The 17,466-nt window shown below is 44.4% G+C and overlaps 1 protein-coding gene across 2 annotated transcripts in view; it reads left to right on the forward strand.

Annotated features, from left to right (window-relative positions):
* Window positions 1-202: 202 nt before the first annotated feature.
* Window positions 203-17,466, forward strand: part of cds1 (CDP-diacylglycerol synthase (phosphatidate cytidylyltransferase) 1) — a 76,051-nt gene continuing 58,787 nt past the window's right edge. The window contains exons 1-2 of one of the 2 annotated variants that reach the window (XM_078543906.1): window positions 203-273; window positions 332-444. In XM_078543906.1, coding sequence (XP_078400032.1) covers window positions 388-444 — 57 coding nt within the window. In that variant the 5' untranslated portion in view covers window positions 203-273; window positions 332-387. Of the gene's footprint in view, window positions 445-17,466 lie in introns of both variants that reach the window. The other variant, XM_078543915.1, reaches the window with a different exon arrangement.

The following is a 17,466-nucleotide window of genomic DNA, read 5'->3' on the forward strand; positions in this document are numbered from 1 at the left end:
GAACGCGCGCGTCTCGCGGCCCCCATCAGGGAAGCTCAGCGGCTCGAGCTCTGCCCGGCCACGGTTACCAGGCGATTTGGAAGCTGCGTCAGCACGGAAGCGGCGTCAGTGTGAGCCCGAGCCCGAGCCTAGCGGCCGCGGTCCTGAACCCGATCCGGTCCAGAGCAAGGCCCCGCCCAGCCCGAGCCCGAGCCCAGCGGCTTTTTTTTTTCATTTCTGGACTTTTATTGCGAGTTTACAGATGACATCGAAGCAGCGGCAGAGTGGGTCCGAGTGAGGGAGGGGGGGGGTGGTAAACCGGCTACCGGGGGAGAGGGAGAGAGGCCGGGAGAGTGAGGGGATTAACCGGCTACTGGGGGAGAGACAGACCGGGAGAGAAACTGAGAGATGACGGAGCCCAGGAGGAGAAAAACCGAGAAGGAGCCGGAGAACCTGAGCGACAAGGTAAGGAATTATCTATATCGTAGTTAGGAATTACTGTTTGTCTGTATGCAACCAGGTATGAAATCTGGTGCAGTTCTTGGGTTAACCCTGCTGTATGTAAGGAGTTACTGAGAAAATGTGTTTAAATCAGATAGTAATGTGTAACCTTAATGTGTAATGTACGTAATTACCGAGGCAGAACACCTATAAGCAAAGGAACGTGTTTAAAACAAGAGGAAGCCTGACTACACTTCCTGCTGCATGTATTAAATACAGAAAATGTCTGTAAAATCACATTGTTTAACCTACTGTGCATGATAACTAAACTGTAATTCAGCCAATTATGTCAATACTGTGTTTAAAAAAAACCACCGGACCTATAAATCACTAAGCAATCCAGATAAAAATAATCTTGGTTGTGCTATACATTTCGACAATAACTGAGACTGAAAGGTAATACAAGGTTTTAGTCCTCTGGGCTTGGCAGCTTACCAGGGTCATATTTCATGAGACACCTGTATTAATTACACTTATTGTCAACTGCATTTATAATTTTATATATAAACCACATAAAATTATAGTACTGCAAGTGAAGGAATGAGTTATAGAATATTAAGTACAATTACTAAACTTGAGTGGAAAAAATGATCGAAGTATTTTCTACTAAGAAACGATTTTCTCATCATCTGCAGTAAACTTGCAGTGATTATGTTGCAGACTTCAAATGTCCTCATGAATGTGATTGTCACAAATAGTCATCCTGGAGCATCTTTTCTCAAGGTTTGCCTTAAAAGCTTGGTGCCAATGCCTTAGGTAAATACAAACTAATTAATATTTGAGAATAGGACTGGGTTGTAATATTATTGTTAGATGTGAGTACCATTTAAATAACTATTTGAGCTTCATTTCTGTGGTTTTGGCTATTATTAAATTTCAAAAGTTACTGCCTTGTAACATTCTTTCCTGACTGTTGTAGTTATGGTAAATACTGTTAAGGTGGTAATATTAGTGATATGGGTAATTATACTACAGCTGAGGTATCAAAACTAATTTGTTAGATTATCAAATCTGATTGCAAAACTTGAGTGATTTTTCAATGTCACTTGGCCCCAGTGTGTTGAGTTCTTGAAACACCATTTTAGTTCACTGGGCTGATTCCATTCATGTTTGGGTTTGTGGTCCCACAACTGTTGTTGTGCTGCTTGATATCAAATTGTGGCTGAGATGCAACTTTCTGCAACTCATCATTGCTAGACTGAAATAAAAGCGATATATTGTGGATGCTGGAGATCTGAAATTATAGCAGAAAGTGCTGGCAAAACTCAGCAGGTCTGGCAGCATCTGTGGAGAGAGAAACAAAATTAACATTTCGAGTCCAATATGACTTCTTCGGACGAAGAAGAGTCATAGTCGACTCAAAACATTAATTCTGTTTCTCTCTTTGTCGATCTGCCAAACATGCTGAGCATTTTCAACATTTTCTGACCAGTAAACAAGTCTTTCTGCAGGATAGGATGCTGGTAGCAGCTGTGTCAGAGAAGAAATGAGTGATAAAAACCTTTGTGATATTCAAATGTTCAGTGAACATTATAATGGGTATAATAGCTACGGGTGAACTGGAGTTATGAAGGGTGAAGGGCATTAGAAAAATTGAGTCTGGAGGTGACAGCATTACAAATTAAGGTAACAATGGTAGGGACTGAGGTAAGGATGGAGACAAATTAAAATCAAGAGGTGACAGTGGTCATTTTTAGTGAGGGATTGGAACTGGGATTTGAAGCTTGACAGAGAGGTGAGCACATCTCCGAGTGCATCGGGTTAAACAGTGAGCAAGGAACCAAGAAGGAATGAAATTGGGATAAATCTTAGAGCTTCTGGGAGGAATCAGCCAACTTCAGTTTTGCAATAAAAACAAAGTGCTGGGAAAAATTCAGGACTTACAGCAACCATGGAGGGAGAAAACAGAGTTAACATTTTGAGTCAAATATAATGTTAACTCTGTTTCTTTATTATAAGGAAGTAGGGTGCCATATCAATTTATAAAAGTGAAATACTGTGGATGCTGGAAATCTGAAATAAAACAAAATACTGGAAATTCTCAGCAGGTCAGGCACCATCTGTGAAGAAAGGAACAGAGTGAAATTTCAGATCAATGACCTTTCATTAGAACCCATGGTCATCGACCTGAAATGTTAACTCTATGACCATGGGTTCTGATGAAAGGTCATTGTTCCTTTCTCTACAGATGCTGCCCAACCAGAAATGTTACCTCTGTTCCCCTCTCCACAGATGCTGCCTGATCTGCTGAGCATTTTCAAAATGTTCTGTTTTTATATTAGTTTTTATTCACAGTTATTTTTAACCTGACTCTGATTCGTATATCTTCACTATTCAACAATGATTAGCTACCTTCCACAAGTGACATTTTCTTGATCCTAGCAGGACAGGAGCCATTCTGTTTCATAATATACTTGCGTAGCGGTACTTGTTTATAAAATTTCAGTTCATTTGTATTTTTATTAAAAATCAACTCATTTTTAAAGAAGTAAATCAACACACTGTCTTAAAGAATACAAAAACATAAGTGATAATATAAGGACAACATTGCTAATTTCAATAACCACAGGGACATGGAAAAATGATTGATAAGCTGAGGACTTAAATGTAAGTAACTACAGAGGAAAAAATGTCAAGAGAGTGGAGTAATGCCTAATGCTGTTGTGTCAGAGAAGAAACGAGTGAGAAAAGCATTAGTGATATCCAAATGTTCAGTGAGATAATATGATTAAGTCTAGGATTTAGGACAATTTTAGCAATGCTCGTAAGCATGTTTATATAGGGAGTGTATATGTAGTGAGAAAATCTAAATAAAAATAAAAAGTCAGAAAATCATATGTTCAGAAAGAGAATCTGAGTTTATATAATATAAATAATAGTACTATAATAAATATAAAGATGTGAGGTATGGACTATAACACTTATTGCAGAAATAAATACAATGACAAGTGAAGCATTAAGATTTCCTCAGTAATAGAAAGGGTTTCATATTCCAGCTCACATGTGTTTACTACAATTATATACTCTTCAGCTTCAAATAAAGTTAACAAAATTATGTTTATTAGGATATTTATATAAACATGGAATACAGTTTAATACTTCTCAATGGATCGTGTAAGTTGTTGCTTAGAAATGAATAACCTTTGCCTTGAAAGTATTATTAATCTTCATAAAACAGTAAATTACACCAGAGTCAGAATTAGTGAAACTTTACCTTGAAAATTAGGATAGCTTATTTTCAAAAATTCTAGTGATTTTTATGAAAGTGGAAATTATACAAGTCCACACAGCAAAAAATGTTTTAAAACAAAATTATATTTTGGAATTTTTTTTTGTTCACTCATGGGATGTGGGCGTCGCTGGCTAGCATTTATTGCCCATCACTAATTGCTCATGTTCAGAGGGTATTTTTAAGAGTCAACCACATTGCTGTGGATCTGGAGTCACATGTAGGCCAGACCAGGTGAGGATGGCAGATTTCCGACCCTAAAGGATATGAGTGAACCAGATGGGTTTTTACGACAATCGACAATCGTCATTCGGCTTTTAATTCCAGATATTTATTGAATTCAAATTCCACCATCTGCCATGGTGGGATTCGAACCCGTCTCCCTCTCTCCTCCTTCCCTCCCGTCTCCCCCTCTCCTCCTTCTCTCCCGTCTCCCCCTCTCCTCCTTCTCTCCCGTCTCCCCCTCTCCTCCTTCTCTCCCGTCTCCCCCTCTCCTCCTTCTCTCCCGTCTCCCCCTCTCCTCCTTCTCTCCCGTCTCCCCCTCTCCTCCTTCTCTCCCGTCTCCCCCTCTCCTCCTTCTCTCCCGTCTCCCCCTCTCCTCCTTCTCTCCCGTCTCCCCCTCTCCTCCTTCTCTCCCGTCTCCCCCTCTCCTCCTTCTCTCCCGTCTCCCCCTCTCCTCCTCCTCTCCCGTCTCCCCCTCTCCCGTCTCCCCCTCTCCCGTCTCCCCCTCTCCCGTCTCCCCCTCTCCTCCTTCTCTCCCGTCTCCCCCTCTCCTCCTTCTCTCCCGTCTCCCCCTCTCCTCCTTCTCTCCCGTCTCCCCCTCTCCTCCTTCTCTCCCGTCTCCCCCTCTCCTCCTTCTCTCCCGTCTCCCCCTCTCCTCCTTCTCTCCCGTCTCCCCCTCTCCTCCTTCTCTCCCGTCTCCCCCTCGCCTCCTTCTCTCCCGTCTCCCCCTCGCCTCCTTCTCTCCCGTCTCCCCCTCTCCTCCTTCTCTCCCGTCTCCCCCTCTCCTCCTTCTCTCCCGTCTCCCCCTCTCCTCCTTCTCTCCCGTCTCGCCCTCTCCTCCTTCTCTCCCGTCTCCCCCTCTCCTCCTCCTCTCCCGTCTCCCCAGAGCATTAACCTTGGTCTCCGGAATACCAGTCCAGTGACAATACCACTATGCCACCACTTCCCCCTGAAAATTCTATTTTTACCAATTACAATTGATAAATTTGAGTTGTTTTCAAGTAGCAAGTTGGTTTAAAAAAAAAATCCCTCCGAAACTTGAGGGGGAACATTTTTCAAATTTTCTCATTATTTTCTTCCCAAAATTGGGTCTGGAGAATTTTTATTAATTCATGGAATGTGGGTGTCACTGGTAAGGCCAGCATTGATTGTCCATCCCTTGTCGTTCTCAAGAAGGTGAGCTGCTGCCTTGAACTGCAGGAGTCCATGTGGTGTAGGCACACCCACCGTGCTATTAGGGAGGGAGTTCCAGAATGATGACCAGACGAGAATGAAAGAATGGCGATATAGTTCCAAGTCAGGTTGGTGTGTGGCTTAGAGGGGAACTTGCAGGCGCTTGCTCACCTTGTCCTTCTAGACCAGGCTTGTCCAACCTTTTTGCATGGGGGGCCACAGTTCAATTTTTCTCACATTCAGATGGGGGGGTGCAATGAGCAAATTTCAGAAAGATAAGGTTTGACGCAACATTAAATGTGAATTTCTTAAAAAGCTGATGTGTGAAAAGAAACAACTTGCTGAGCAAAAAAAAAGTCGCAACAATAAATTGACAATTAAGAAAAAGAGTAAAAAATAAAGACGACCAATGGAGTGGGAAAGGGTGAGAGTGGGTGTGCCCAGCTTACCCTCAGTCTGAGTGCCCATTCACTTATCCTTACCCCCTCTGAGAGCGCCTGTTGGGGGTGAGGGTGAATGAGAACCCTGAAACTGGGAGTGAGACACACATACACCTGTCCCTCTCACCCATCTCTCTCTCTCTCCCTCTCCCCGTCTCCCCCCTCCTTCCTCTCTCATGTCTCCCTCTCTCCGTCCTCTCTCCCGTCTCCCCCTCTCCTTCCTCTTTCCCGTCTCCCTCTCTCCCATCTCTCCCTCGCTCCTTCTTCTCTCCCCTCCCTCCCTCGCTCCTTCTTCTCTCCCCTCTCTCCCTAGCTCCTTCTTCTCTCCCCTCCCTCCCTCGCTCCTTCTTCTCTCCCCTCTCTCCCTCGCTCCTTCTTCTCTCCCCTCCCTCCCTCGCTCCTTCTTCTCTCCCCTCCCTCCCTCGCTCCTTCTTCTCTCCCCTCTCTCCCTCGCTCCTCCTTCTCTCCCCTCTCTCCCTCGCTCCTCCTTCTCTCCCCTCTCTCCCTCGCTCCTCCTTCTCTCCCCTCTCTCCCTCGCTCCTCCTTCTCTCCCCTCTCTCCCTCGCTCCTCCTTCTCTCCCCTCTCTCCCTCGCTCCTCCTTCTCTCCCCTCTCTCCCTCGCTCCTCCTTCTCTCCCCTCTCTCCCTCGCTCCTCCTTCTCTCCCCTCTCTCCCTCGCTCCTCCTTCTCTCCCCTCTCTCCCTCGCTCCTCCTTCTCTCCCCTCTCTCCCTCGCTCCTCCTCTCCCCTCTCTCCCTCGCTCCTCCTTCTCTCCCCTCTCTCCCTCGCTCCTCCTTCTCTCCCCTCTCTCCCTCGCTCCTCCTTCTCTCCCCTCTCTCCCTCGCTCCTCCTCTCCCCTCTCTCCCTCGCTCCTCCTTCTCTCTCCTCTCTCCCTCGCTCCTCCTTCTCTCCCCTCTCTCCCTCGCTCCTCCTTCTCTCCCCTCTCTCCCTCGCTCCTCCTTCTCTCCCCTCTCTCCCTCGCTCCTCCTTCTCTCTCTCTCTCTCTCTTCCCCCTCTCCCCTCTCTCTCTCCCTCTCCCCTCTCTCTCTCCCTCCCCCTCTCTCTCTCCCCCCCCCCTCCCTCCCTCCCCCCCTCTCTCCCTCCCCCCCCCTCTCTCCCTCCCCCCCCTCTCTCTCCCTCCCCCCCCTCTCTCTCCCTCCCCCCCTCTCTCTCTCCTTCCCCCTCTCTCTCTCCTTCCCCCCTCTCTCTCTCCCTCCCCCCTCTCTCTCTCCCTCCCCCCTCTCTCTCTCCCTCCCCCCTCTCTCTCTCCCTCCCCCCTCTCTCTCTCCCTCCCCCCTCTCTCTCTCCCTCCCCCCTCTCTCTCTCCCTCCCCCCTCTCTCTCTCCCTCCCCCCTCTCTCTCTCCCTCCCCCCTCTCTCTCTCCCTCCCCCCTCTCTCTCTCCCTCCCCCCTCTCTCTCTCCCTCCCCCCTCTCTCTCTCCCTCCCCCCTCTCTCTCTCCCTCCCCCCCTCTCTCTCCCTCCCCCCTCTCTCTCCCTCGCCCCTCTCTCTCCCTCCCCCCCTCTCTCTCTCCCTCCCCCCCTCTCTCTCTCCCTCCCCCCCTCTCTCTCTCCCTCCCCCCCTCTCTCTCCCTCCCCCCCTCTCTCTCTCCCTCCCCCCCTCTCTCTCTCCCTCCCCCCCTCTCTCTCTCCCTCCCCCCCTCTCTCTCTCCCTCCCCCCCTCTCTCTCTCCCTCCCCCCTCTCTCTCTCCCTCCCCCCCTCTCTCTCCCTCCCCCCCTCTCTCTCTCCCTCCCCCCCTCTCTCTCTCCTCCCCCCCTCTCTCTCTCCCTCCCCCCTCTCTCTCTCCCTCCCCCCTCTCTCTCTCCCTCCCCCCCCTCTCTCCCTCCCTCCCCCCTCTCTCTCCCTTCCCCCCCTCTCTCTCCCTCCCCCCTCTCTCTCTCCCTCCCCCCCCTCTCTCTCTCCCTTCCCCCCCCTCTCTCTCTCCCTTCCCCCCTCTCTCTCTCCCTTCCCCCCTCTCTCTCCCCCCCTCCCTCCCTCTCTCTCCCCCTCCCTCCCTCCCTCTCTCTCCCCCTCCCTCCCTCCCTCTCTCTCCCCCTCCCTCCCTCTCTCTCCCCCTCCCTCAGACATCCTCACTAAATCGGCTAGGGGTGTGGAGATGAGAGTGGAGGAGAGACTTGAGGCAAGGCCCAAGGCCTAGTGACATCCAAATGTGGGTGCGCACCGTTGGGAGGGCCGAGAACCAGGGTGGAGCGAGAATGTGGGGGAAAAAAAGAGACAACCAGGGGAATGTGACCATAGCCAGCCAGAGCACTGGGAGCTGGGGGAAAGCAGCCGGAGCCACGGGAAAGCATGGTGAGTAGAGGCCCCACACGCTTCAGCGTGTCTCACTCTATCTTCACAAACTCTCAGTTGCTGGTGTTCGCTGCTCCTCCAATCACAGCCTGGTTCTCATGTTTGCTGCTGATAGGCTCAATCGGGAGGCTATCAGCAATCAGCAGCAAACATGGGAGAAAACAGACTGATTGGAGGAGCTGCCCCTGCAGAAACCTTCAAACTCACTGACCCCTCTTCCTGGAATTTTCAACAACCTTTCAGGGGCCACATGGAGGGGCTTCTGCAGCCCTTAGGCAGTGGGTTAGACAGTGGGTCTTGCTGTTCTAGATGGCAAAGGTCGTGGGTTTGGAAGGTGCTGCTGAAGGAGCCTTGGTGATTTGCTGCTGTCCGCCAGTGGTATAGGAAGTGAATGTCTGAGGTGGTGGATGGGGTGCTGATCAAGCAGGCTGCTTTGTCCTGGATGGGGTCGATCTGTTTGAATGCTTCTGGAACTGCATTCACCCAGGCAAGTGGTGAGTATAAACACTGCTTGTAGATGGTGGGTAGGCTTTGAGGAGTCGGGAGGCAAGTTACTCACTGCAGAATTCCCACCTCTAACCTGTCGTTTTGGCCACAATATTTATATGGTTGGTTCAGTTAAGTTTCTGGTAAATATTAACCCCAGGATGTTGCTGGTGGGGTATTCAGCAATGAGAGTGCCTTTGAACGCCATGGGGAGCTGGTTAGATTCTCACTTGTTGGAGATAGTCATTGCCTGGCACGAATGTTACTTGTCATGTATCAGTGCCAGCCTGTATGTTGCCCAGATCTTGCTGCATGCAGATTCAGGTTTGGACAAAGGCTGCAATGAGATCTGGAGCTGAGTAATCAGTAAAGTGAGGATCAGTAAGCAGGTTATTGTTGAGTAAGTGCCACTTGATATCACTGTTGATGTGCCTTCTATCACTTTGCTGATGATTGCGAGTAGCAATTGGGTTGTGAGTACCTCACTTTTTGCTTTAATGTGGACTTGATTTCCAGCAGTAAAAGATGTGTAAAGAAATCTCTTTTTAAGGAAGACCTGGCTTAATTTTAGGTACTGATTTTGTTTGGATGTGGGTGGTGGAGCCTATTTTTATATATATTGTTTCATAATTTTACTCTCGCTTCCTGGATCCCACAACTTGGCTGGTAGTGGAGGCAGCCTGTTCCCAACCTGCACCAGTATTGCTGTAAAGCAGCTGCTCTAGGAGAAATATGACTGGCACCTCCATTTCTGCAGTGATATGGCTGAAATGTCAAACATAAGCCTGTGGGTAATTGAACTAGAATCCCATCAAAATATAGTGCTTGTGCTCCAAAGTTCCATGCCATCATAATATCTTGTGTGTAATTTAATATTAAAGGAGCTACGAAACATCTTTAAAACTATGTAAATGGCGTACTTTTTAATGCTCAATTTCTAGAAAAATTGTCAAGTGATCTCATTTTATAATGGCAGCAGCCATAATATAGTCTTATGTCTAGCACATCCTAACTGTCCTTTTATTTGAGTTTTCTGAAGTCAGGTCCGGCCCATTGCACTGCGATCTCCACCATTAGGGCAAGGAGGCAAGTCCCAAATTTAGCCCAGCCAGAACGTGGATCAACCCCATGCCGTTGGCACTAATCCACACCGTCCATCCAGCCAACTGAGCCAATTGGCCCCCCACAAGGAGTCTGAGTTGCTGTGGCAACATACAATTTTACATGCAAGTTGTAACCTGGAGCTGTGGATAGTGGTGGTTGACCAGGAACAACAACTGGTCTTATCGTGTGCCATTGGAGTATTTTGGAAAGATTTACAAGTTGATAATGTATTTGACTGCATTATGAGCTCACCTTCCTTGGTCACCAAGTCCTGGAGTGGGACTTGAAACCTGAGTGTCTGGCTCAGAGGCAGGGACGCTACCCATTGCACCACAAGACTTCCCTTTCTTTACTATTACATCTTTCAAAGGTTGGCCTCAAAGATGATAATATTTCCAAAATGTTATGAGTCTGTAGTCCAAATAAAATATCATTGAATAACCCTTTTTTTTGTTAAGATCCCAATCAGCTAGCAAATGCACTACATGCAAGTGAATCAAAAATGGCAAAAAACTGTCAATGAAGGTTAAATTAGGGAGATCTGAGGTGGTGGGGGAAAGAAGACTTAAATTGTATAGCTTATTCAAATAGCAGGCACAGCAATAATGGTCTTCCTGACTTAAGCAAATCCTGGTAAGCTTTTTTTGGGGGGTATAGCCTGCTATACAACACCTGTACATTAGTTTCCAGTGCCGCAAGCAGAATATGAAAGCAGCTTTGGTGTTACCAGTAAATATTGATAACCTCTCTACTTCCGTGTTCAATTTGTGTATGAAACCCAAAATAACCACATTCAAACATACAAAATAGGAGCAGGAGTAGGTCATTCAGCTCCTCGAGTCTGTTTTGCCATTCAATAAGGTCATGGCCGATCTGATTATAGCCTCAACTCTACATTCTGCCTATTCCCAATAATTTTGACACCCCCTTTTTAAAATTCGTTCGTGTAATATGAGCATTGCTGGCAAGGTCTGAATAGATTGCCCATCCCTACTTGCCCTTAATGTTGAAATGAGTTGCCGCCTTGAACTGGTGCAGTCCACGTGGTGTAGACCCACTCAGCGCACAATGGTTGTGTTCTCATGTTCCTGCTGTCCTAGTTCTTCTAGTTAGTAGAGGTCACAGGTTTGGAAGGTGCTATCGAAGGAGCCTTGGCAAGTTACTGCAGTTCATATTTAGATGGTACACACTGCTGCACTGTGTGCTAGTGCTGGGGGGGAGTGAATGTTTAACATGGTGAATGGGGTGCCGATCAAGCATGCTGTTTTATCCTGGATAGTATCGAGCATCTTGTATATTATTGGAGTTGCACTCATTCAAGTACGGAATATTCCATCACACTCCATTGTTGATCTATGCCTTGTAGCTGGTGTAGCCTAGTTTTGGGGAATCAGGAGGTGAGTTACTTGCTGCAGAATTCCCAGCCTCTGATCTGCTGTTGAGCCACAATATTTATATGGTTGGTCCAGTTAAATTTTCGGTCAGTGGTAGCTCCCAGAATGTTGATGGTTCCAAGATAGATTCCTGGATTGAATCGCTAGTTATGTTCCACCAAAACAAGAAACATCTTGTAGCCCTTGCTGTTCGCTTTCCATCCTTTAGCTAATGCTATATCCATTTCACCACTTGACCTTTAATACCAGAAACTTTACTGTTTGTAAATAGTGGTACTGCATGAAATTCATGTTCAAAATCTAAATATACTAAATTATCTACATTCCCTTTATCCATAAGCTTGGAAATTTCCTCAGGCTTGGACTAAATTAGTCAAGCTTGATTTGCCTGTCACAAACCTGTATTTACTGTCCCTGATTAACTTACCTTTCTAAGTGTTAACTAATGTTATCCCTTATTCTAACAGTTTTTCCAATACCACTATTAGGCTGATTAGTCAATAATTACCTAGCTTTTCTGTTTCCTCCCTTTTCTTGAACAAGGTGCAACATTTCCCATCCTCAAGTCTTACACAATTTCTATTTCTGCAGAATTGCAGTAACAGTACTTAGAACATGGTTATACTTGTTAAAAATAATTAGAAATTTGGAAAACGCTACTTGTTTTTTTTCCCTCTAATGCTAGGCATTGACATTCATCATATTTAAAATCTAGAAGCACTGAAGAACAGTGCAGCTTGTCATTGTGAAACATTAGTAATAGTGATTTCTCTGCTATGTAATGCATCATCTCCTATCAGTAGGATTGCCTTTATATTTATCTTAGTCATGTTCTGGAAAATGATCTAAAACACAGTCATGTTCCAAACATGAATGCACTAATATACTATTGTAAACATTTAAAATGAGAATAAATAATTCCATAGCATAATAGGCTGCTGTTTTATGTTTACTACATATGCTTGTTCAAAGGTCATTAGGGATTAGTCCACTTAACTATGGCTAAGAGAGAGGAAAGGGCAGAAATAATTGTGGATGAATTTTATAGACCATTTATTGACTCAGCAGAGGAATATATATATATTATTTGTGTGTGTCATACATATATATGGAAGACTGCAAAAAGAAAAATGTGATTGTATATTTAAACCACCCTTGCACACTTAGCACTGTTGCAAGCCTCATACCCAAAACTCAAGCTTTGTACACACTGGCAGTAATTCAACCATGACAGCCATGCACAGTACTGTCCATGCTCTGCTTTGAGGTTTCCAGTTGTGACTGCAGCATCTGGCATATTTCAGTCACAGTCTCTCTTGTGAAGACATTTTGTGCATTGACCCTTGTTGAAGTTGAGATAAGAGAATTGCTGTCTGAATATACTTCTCCGATATGGCTTCCCTCTTGGTGTCCTTCTCTATTCCTCCTCTTCTGGCAGCTTGTCCTGCCCTATGTGGCATCCCTTCATCCTCTATCATGTTCAATTCCCATGGGAGCTCTACCAGAACATTCATAACTGGAAGCAACTTATTTCAGCAAAGCAAATTACCAAAGAATTACTTCAAGACCTGCCAGACCACTCCTGTAACCTATTCAAACTTTGGACCAGTATAAGATATCTCCCAAAACACATGTGATTGCCCCAGCAGCTAGACGAGATAATCCAGCAACTAACCTGGAAGTAGTTCATGATCCGTGTAAATATTGCTGATGGGATGTGTTTCATTCTAATTAATGTAGTGGTCAACTGTGCAAGGTTAAGACAGGTTGTTGATTGCAGTATGAAGTTTGAAAGACGTAGCACTGAAGTTATATTGGTGTTGCACACTGCTCTTCATGTTGACAGCAATTTCCAGACTTGTACATATAAATTTCTTTATCAAAATAGCATGCTGCCCACTTCCCATCCAAAGTGTGCACATATATTTTGGACCCCATTTTTGATTCTTATATGATCATGTAGCACCTTAAAAAAGTTACTAGCCCAATTATGTCTACAATTTGTTTGAAATGCTTAAAATAATGAAGGGAGTTGTCAGGTGAATTGGGAAAGACTCTTCCCTCTGGTAGGAGAATGCAAAATCAGGGAGGGAGACATGCCTTTAAGGTTAATGTGCTGGTTTTGTATTGTACCAAAAGATTCTATACAAACTTCCCGTTATTTACCACTGTCAGATCCTGCTCTTATCTGCTAAAATCGCTCACTTTTCCAGGATCATCCTGGAACAATAGGTAGGAATGTAAGTTATGAAGAGGGCATAGGAATCTGCAAAGGAACATATGTTAAGTAGCAGATAGAGTATAATATAGGAAAATGTGAACTTGTCACCTTTGGCAGGAAGAATAGAAAAGCAGCATATTATTTAACTGGAGACAATTTGCAGAATTATTGAGGTTCAGAGGGACCTGGGCGTCCTGGTGCATGAATCAGGAAAAGTTAGTTTGCAGGTACAGCAAATGATTAGGAAGGCAAATGGAATGTTGGCATTCATTGCAAGGCCAATGGAATATAAAAGTAAGGATGTTTTGCTCCAGTTATACAGGACACTGGTGAGACCACATCTAGAGTACTGTGTATGGTTTTGGCCTCCTTATTTAAGAAAGGATATAAATGCATTATAAGCAGTTCAGAGGAGGTTTACTTAACTGACACCTGGGATGGGGGTGGGCATTATCTTATAAGAAAAGATTGGACTGGCTGGGCCTGTATTCCATTGGAGTTTAGAAGAATGAGAGGTTATCTTATTGAAACATCACAGGGTGGATGCTGAAAGGATGTTTCCCCTTGTGGGAGAGACTAGAACTCGGGGACATAGGCTTAGACTGTAGATACGTCCAACATTTCTAGTTATGGAGAGAAAAAATATATATGAACGTCTGACAAGGGAAATCCAAATGGTGCAAGCACAAAATTGGTGATGATGGAGAGCTAGGGAAATGTTGTCTCTAATTTTTAAATTTAAAACAATGTATTCTAGTTCATTCTAAATGCTTTTACACTTCACAATTGATAGCTTTTTAAATTTTCAAATCAGGTAAAAGTGATATTCAGATTATTTTTTAAAGAAAACACAGCCCATCAAAACCATCACTTCTCCAAAAGTTACCTCAAGTGATTTATTTCACTCTACGCAGACCCAAGTACACAGAGAAACCCTTCTTCTTCCAATTCCTCACCACCTCCTCCAACCCTCCTCATTCAGACTAACAGTCTTCAACCTCTATCCCTCTCCTTTGAACTTGGCATAACTTTTCCAACGCCAGTCTCCCCAACAGTCCCCCACCGCACTCTTCTCTCATCCACATCCCACCTGTTCATATTGCAACATTTTGTCATAACCTCTGATCCCCTCAGTTCATTCTCCCTTTATTCTTCCTTCCCTTCTAGTCCAGCATCAAAAACCTTCATCTTCCCAGCCACTGTCTCCTTCCCTCTACTCTTCCTTCCCATTCATTTCCCCCTTCACTGGATCATTCCCATTTTCCTCTTCAAGACTTCATATTTCTGCCACAAATGGACCAACCAGACCACACTCCTGTTCCTGCATTCAGCCTTCTTCACACAAGGAATGATTGATACTTAGAATTAACATTTTTAAACTCTGTAAGAAAGGTAGCAATGGCAGCACTACGGCAAAGCAAAGAATCTGAGAAGTGAAGGAAGCAGTAGCAGTACCCAGGGAATAAAAGCCAAGTATTCAATTATTCATTCATGCTTTAATATTTAACCATATAATAGCTTAAGGAATTACTTTGCTTAAAGCTGATAAAATGTTTTTTGTGCTTGCCTCTTACATATTGCTTAAGTTAATAGATACAATAGGCTTATATACTACACTGAACAATGGAAGTAGCAAATAGAAATCAAATTAAATCCACCTAATAACTATAATTGGTATAAAAGAAAATCAACATTATTGTGATACAAAAGGAGTTAAAATCTAAATACTTTGGAACAGAAAATGTTTAGAAAGGGAGATACAATCTTGTGTCAGCTGCTTCATTGTGTTTTCTCATCTAGCACAAGAGGCTGTTACTCAACATAAGATCAGATGGAAAACTCTGATTTTACTTTTGTTCTTAGGCATGCAATATTTTAAACATCTTTTGATAGAACTTCTTTTCACTGACAGAGTGTTTGTCCATACAGTGAATTGGAGTTTAACCAATTTTGCAATAGATTTTCACTATTTGTACTAACCACCTTTCTAAAGAAGACAATATTAGTGTAAGGTATGTTAACTGCTCAAGAAGTCTCAACAGTCACCACTATACTTGAGGTTGTAAGCAAGTTGTATGTCCTGTGTCTGGATGATGAGCTATATTCTTGCATTGGAAAGGCAGCAACCACATATGGTGAATTGACTAAGCATATGTGGAATAATAGGAAATTACCATTGAACGCCAAGATACAGGCCTACCAAACCCATTTTTTGCTTATGTTACTGTATGGCGATGAGACCTGGACCACCTAAAGCAAGCATGAGAGAAGGCTAAGCTTTTTCCACACCTCTTTTCGTCATATTCTAAATATCAAGTGGTAAGTTCAAGTTCCTGACGCCAAAGTACTTGAGAAAACTAAGCTGCGTTGTCTAATAACTCTTCTCAAACATTGCTGTTTCCAACGGTTGGGCCATCTATATTAGAATGAAGATGGGGACGTTCCAAAGGATGCCTTGTATGGAGAATTTGTGGATGCTGTGAGGGACTATGACCTCACCATGTGTATTTTTTATAAAATATATAGAGACATGCTCATTGCTATTCAAAAAAATTTAAACTCATCAAAGGCCTTTAAAATGGCTGAATCTATGTCTGTCTGTGACACCCAAACAAAAGAAGCTACCTGGTAATATCGGGAAAATTCACACACCATTATCTCTGGGCACCCACTAATGACCCTCCGTGGGCTGCACAGGTCAAATTCAAAGAGAACTATACAAAGGCCACCTGCATTCCATAACTCAGGCTGGCCATCAGGAGTCTCGTCTACTAAGATTCCTTTCTTTCCCTTCCTAACCTTCCTTTCTCTTCTTAATGTTTGAGACATTTAATAATTTCGGTGACCCAGATGAGGGATACACATCCCTTGTCAAAGACAGTGTAGAGATGTGGGAGTCATGTGACATGGGCCCCTGGCTTGTGAAACCAGTAATAATGCCTTGCTGAACTGAAGAGCTCAGTCTGCTGTTTAACATCTAACTGGTAACCTCAGAGAAAAAGAGCTCTGCCCAGGTTGAAACCTGGCCCATCTACACTGCCTCTGGAAGTTCTGTACCATTACCTATAAGACTGATTTATCTCTGCATGCCTATCTCATCATGTGAAGTCAACACCACTAAAAGTGAATTATACAGCATTAGTTTTCAGCCCGCCAACCTCCGTGAAGGAATACCTCATTGGACTTTGATTCTGGAATCTGGAACCCCTGTGAAAAAATATTTCTTTTCTCTTGTGGTCTTTACACTGTAAAGTTTTCTTCTCTCTATTCCCTCTCTTGACTGTTTGAGTGTGGAGGCAACATTGCGACCCTCCTTTTGCGTTTAGAGTATGTGTAAATAAATGAACCCTTTGAGCTCATCTTACCTCGAGTTTGCTATGGGGCTGTTAATGGAAAATGGGAATGCACGAAAACAGAATATACGCCACTGCTTATAAAGAGGGAAGCAAATCAAAGACACCTTTCTGTTTACAGAGAGGTGGTGAGAGGAGAAATTAGTGCTATTTAAATTAACCACCTTCCTGTCCGTAACGATGCTTCAAAGCCACTGGGCTGACTTAAGTTCAGGTTCAAAGACATTTGTAAGGGGAACTCAAATCCAAATGTATCCAACTCATGGCTGACAACTGACCACTTTTGAAGCATTCTATTGCAATTGAAGAGGCTGAAGAGAAGTGGATGAGAGATAGGAAATCACATTGTGTTTCAAGAGTTAATATTGCACAGACTGTTATATTCTAAGCCTGTGGTGGCAAGGACTATCGCTTGAGATGTAACTCTCATTGTAGCATGGCAAAGTCATTGAACTGCTTTGACACTTAGACCAGTGTCTTTCAAAACTGACACCTGTCATATATCCCTACTGAGTTGTTTATTTTTATTCTTGGAGTTATCTAACAATGTTATATTACATCTGCTAATGTAGTACTAGCAGCATTTAATTATTACTGCTTACAGAATCTCACTTTTGTTCCTTGTTTGCACTATTGGTAGAGTGGGACAGGGTGGCTGATCTCTTGCATGTCCCTTCAAATGCCTCCAGTTGTGCAGTTTTTAAAAAAAATTAAGTTAATTCAACTGTCAACTCTAATTGCCACTGCTCTGCCCACTAGTCAGGAGGACAGAGCAGTGGCAAATGAAATTCAACCCGGAAAATTGTGAGGTAATGCACTTGGGGAGGGCTAACAAGGCAAGGGATTACACTATGAAGGGTAGGACCCTGGAAAGTACTGAAGATCAGAGGGACCTCGGTGTGCATATCCACAGATTCCTGAGGGTAGCAGGGCAGGTAGATAAGGTGGTTAAGAAGGCATATGGGATACTTGCCTTTATTAGCTGAGGCATAGAATACAAGAGCAGGAATGTTATGCTGGAACTGTATAAAATGCTGGTTAGGCCAGGTCACCAC

This window comes from Cetorhinus maximus, chromosome 1, assembly GCF_964194155.1.
Source record: "Cetorhinus maximus chromosome 1, sCetMax3.hap1.1, whole genome shotgun sequence".
Lineage (NCBI taxonomy): Eukaryota > Metazoa > Chordata > Chondrichthyes > Lamniformes > Cetorhinidae > Cetorhinus > Cetorhinus maximus.